The sequence below is a fragment of the Myotis brandtii genome, unplaced genomic scaffold (assembly GCF_000412655.1).
Source record: "Myotis brandtii unplaced genomic scaffold, ASM41265v1 scaffold455, whole genome shotgun sequence".
Classification (NCBI taxonomy): Eukaryota; Metazoa; Chordata; class Mammalia; order Chiroptera; family Vespertilionidae; genus Myotis; species Myotis brandtii.
The window spans coordinates 3075616-3080166 of NW_005367384.1; the positions used below are offsets into that span (position 1 = coordinate 3075616).

At 38.7% G+C, this 4551-nt stretch overlaps 1 protein-coding gene across 1 annotated transcript in view; it reads left to right on the forward strand.

The window, feature by feature from the left end:
• Nucleotides 1-4551, forward strand: part of MGAM2 (maltase-glucoamylase 2 (putative)) — an 84219-nt gene that overhangs the window by 23044 nt on the left and 56624 nt on the right. Inside the window, 2 exon segments of the mRNA XM_014546707.1 lie at nt 1379-1492; nt 2393-2474. Coding sequence (XP_014402193.1) covers nt 1379-1492; nt 2393-2474 — 196 coding nt within the window.

Consider the following 4551-nt stretch of genomic DNA (forward strand, 5'->3'; position numbering starts at 1 on the left):
TAACATTTGAACCCGTGACCCTTTGGTGCATGGGCCTATGGTCTAACCCAGCCGTGGGCAAACTACGGCCTGCGGGCTGGATCCGGTCCGTTTGAAATGAATAAAACTAAAAAAAAAAAGACCGTACCCTTTTATGTAATGATGTTTACCTTGAATTTATATTAGTTTACACAAACACTCCATCCATGCTTTTGTTCCGGCCCTCCGGTCCAGTTTAAGAACCCATTGTGGCCCTCGAGTCAAAAAGTTTGCCCACCCCTGCTCTAGGGACAATGTCACTGTAGGTGATTCCTTTGCCACACCATCTTTTCCCTGAGTTTCAAAGTTACTTCTGATTATTATATGGTGCCCCATCACCTAAAACAAAGAACCAAGACATAGATAGCTATTCATTATACTGCCTGAGCATAAAGTTGTCCCTAAATGACAATCTATAAATTTGTTGGGAAAATAAGCAAGAATGTATGTACAAAACTTTGTGTCTTGTCAATTTAGAATTTTCAGTAAGTTGGCTATGACTATATCTTTGTGCTATTTGTGGACAATGTTAAAAATGAATCTTTGATAGGAATAGATAAGAAGAGAAGATAGAATAAAATATATTTGACCTGAGTAAGAAGCACAAAATGCATTAAACCGTTTAAACAAGATTGTTTCTATGCCCAAACCAACATATCCTTTATAATAAAAGGCCAGAGATCGTAACGGTGTCACAACCATAACAACCGTTAGACCAGAACCACCACAGCCCCTTGCTGGGCTGGCCCTGCCCCCCAGCAAGCGGTTATGGGCGATCAGGCAGGCAGGCAGAGTGGTTAGGGGCAATCAGGCAGGTAGACAAGTGAGGGGTTAGGAGCCAGTGGTCCTGGATTGCGAGAGGGATGTTCCCCCAGAGGTCCTGGATTGGAGAGGGTGCAGGCCAGACTAAGGGCCCCCCCCCCCACACACACACACACGAATTTCATGCACCGGGCCTCTAGTTATCTATAAATAGCATTATTCAAATCAGGTTTTAGGTGATCTTCAATTAACAACACATTAAACAAAGTCATTCTCTTCTAAAATGTCATCTAGTTAAACTTTCCTTATTTTAAACATGTCAATTGGCCTGACATATAAAATTTTACTTTTTTTTTTTTTTAATCAGAGAAAAGCGACATTTGCTGGCTTCTCATCTCTATAATAAGTTGTTTTTCCTTTTATTTTTTCTCCCTTTGGTTCCTTGCATCTATTTTAACATTCAGTTTTAGGAGGACAGTCACAAATTTTGATTCTAAAATGTAAGCTACATGGGCCTTCTGGTAGAAGAGTTGGTAGCCAGCAATAAATGCATGTGTGAATCATCAGATAAACCACCACAACTTTCCTTGTTTTTTAGGGATATCCCGGAAAGATAGTCTTTCCTGCTTATGATAATCCAACTTGTACTCAATGGTGGACAGAAGAGCTTCAAGAATTTCATAAAACTTTGGAGTTTGATGGAGTGTGGCTTGTAAGTCATTATTCCAGTATAAAACTTACTTTGGAGACAGATATTTCTAATTTTAAGATGAATTTTAACTCTAATCTCTAATAAAATAGTTTACTTGACATAGTGATATTTAAAATCCTTTTACTTAATGTTGAGCTTATAATATACAATAAATTAGATGCCTCAACCCCCTGGATTTTAATTCTCAATCTGCTACCAACTGGTTATTTATTTTTTAAGAAAATATTTTGCTTCCTCATGGACTCAGCTTTTTCCTAAATTAATTGTCTTTTAACTTAAAAAATACTATTTTATTAGAAACTACAGGTGCCATTATTTGTAGCAATGATTTATTAAAATTTAAAGTAAATAATTAAAGAATAATTTAATGGTACTTTTATTTTTTTAGAGGATAGCAGGTGGGGAAATTTATTTGAAATTTGAAAAATTACATTTTTGTTAGCAGGATTACACATCACCTATTTGCAAGCTCTTTTAAAGAAATGGATTTTATCTCAATTCTATCTTCTTAAGCCCTGCACTGAGTAGAATAACAGAATGGGCAAATTATGAAGTAGAATATTACTCTATCTTAGATTCTTTAAAACAATACTGAGGCAATATCAGCAACAATAATATCTCATAAGGTATGAATTAGCCTTTGAAATAGTATTTCTTAATTAACTAATTGAAATCAAGGTATAAAAGGTTAAATGTACCTGCTATAATTTATAGTTGGAAGGTACTGTAGATACAATCTAATCCAAAAGATGAAACAGAAGTCAGAAAATTTAAGATTACCTAAGATTCCAAAATCAATAAGAGACGCCAACTATCCAGCTTCTAGTTCAGTAAACATTCTTTAACAACTAACTGTATATCAATAACATTTTCCACTTTGTGTATTTCATGTCTCTGAAGGAAATGGAGGAAGTATCTATTCTCCAAGGTTCTGATCATGGGTGTGAAGATAACAACTGGAACTATCCTCCTTTCACTCCCCGTAAGTTTTCACCTGTTTGTAATGATGTAGGCAGGAGATATTTAAAACAACCTCAGCGAAACTCAGTGTAGCCAGGAGCAAGTTCACTTTCCAATGGTTCTTTTGTTTTGTTTTGACTGTTTTTATTATCTTAGTAGAGGCCCAGTGCACAAAATCCATGCACTGTGGATGGGGGGTTGGAGGTCCCTCAGCCCAGCCTGCACCTTCTTGCAGTCCAGGACCCCTCACTCCTTACCACCCGCCTGCTCGCTACTCTTTACCACTCAGCTTTCTGCTCCTTAGCGCTGCCGCGGATGCGGGCCTCCACCTCTGCGCTCACCAGCCTTGAGCCTGGCTTCTGGCTAAGAGGCGCTCCCCCTGTGGGAATGCACTGACCATCAGGGGGCAGCTCCTGCATTGAGCATCTGCCCAGCGTGGTCAGTGAGCGTCATAGTGACTGGTTGTTCCACTGTTCAGCTGATTTGCATATTAGCCTTTTATTATATAGGATTATTTTTATTATTTTATTAAAAATTTTTAATGTTGACTTAATTGCAGGTGTCCCGTTTTCCATGTGCTTTGCTCACCTCCACCCACTCCACTTCTCTCTCCCTGGAGACTTTATTGTAGTGTTTAGTCTTGCATTACTCTTTTGCTGACATAATCCAAGGGCAAGCATGTGCTGAAGGTCATATCTCCCCTGGCTGTGCCTCCTCTCTCAAATTCTACATTTCCCATCCTGTTCACTTCCTCTAAACCTTTTAACATGTTACATATGGTTCAATTTTAAACTTTATGAGAATATCAGAATACTGGAAGTACAAACTGCCTTCCTTTGGAGTAAATCTGTAATATGTGTGTGTTTGTTTAGCTTATTACCAATAGCATCAATGGTTCCTGTTAGTCCTTCCAATTTATGAGTCCCATTTCCAGTCAAAGTCAATTTTCCAGTCCCTAATTTTAAAAGAATGTGTGTGTGTGTGTGTGTGTGTGTGTGTGTGTGTGTGTGTGTTTGTGAAACAGTATAGTGTTGGTGGAAACAAATGAATCCTAACATCTCAGTGGAGTACACAATAAAAGTTTTTGCTCATATAATATTCTAGTGTGGAATGTGTAGCTCTCATCCCAGCAGTGACTCAGGAATCCAGTTACTTCCATCACCTGGTTCTCCTATCTCAGAGCCCTTTGTTTCCAGCTTCCTAAGTGAAGGAGAAATAGAAGGGTAGAGGAGATTTATGGATAAGCCTGGAAGTGTGTGTGTGTGTGTGTGTGTGGGGGGGGGGGGGTTCAATTTGTTCACAGAATCCAATCACATGACTGCTAAACTTTTAAGAGAAAATGTGAAATATAATCTTATATTCCTGGGGAGAAGACAGGCTTGGTGAGCATCTGGCCAGTCTCTGCCAGTTTCTTCTGGTTTCTTCACTTCACTGGTGCCTTTGAGCCACAGGTTAGCTGTTTCTTTACTCCTTTAAGAACTTTTTAGGAGGAATCTTGACTTCAAACCAGCTAACTTCTTGCAAAATCTGTTTCTTTCCCCCACTTATTCTTCTCTGTTCATTCTGTGTTCCCCCAATTTTTTTCACTGTGTATCAGTTTATCATGTTTCCCTTTTAATCTCTTAATCTTCTACTTAGCCAAAAATGTTTTGTTTCCTATAGAACATTGAAGTCTCATTACCTTCTGTCTGCTTCTGACAAGGATCCTACTCCCTACCTCTCAGCATTTTGTCTCCTACATATGACAAGCTGTTCTGCCTCTGGTCTACTTTTAATCTTTTCAGGATTAGAAAATACATCTGTAATACTCTCAACAATAAAGATTTTTTAAAAAGAAAGAAAGTACACATTGTCATGAAAAAGATTTAGATATATTACCTTTGCTCATGGGAAAAATCTTAGTATCCTTTCTTATCTACACTAATAAAAGAGAAACATGGTAATTGGCGTACGACCGCTACCCTTTTCATTGGCTAATCAGGGAGATATGCAAATTAACTGTCAGCCAAGATGGCGGCCGGCAGCCAGGCAGCTTAAAGCGAACATGAGGCTTGCTTCCTTCATTGAAGGAGGAAGCCAACGTTCCCCGCCTGCGCTGC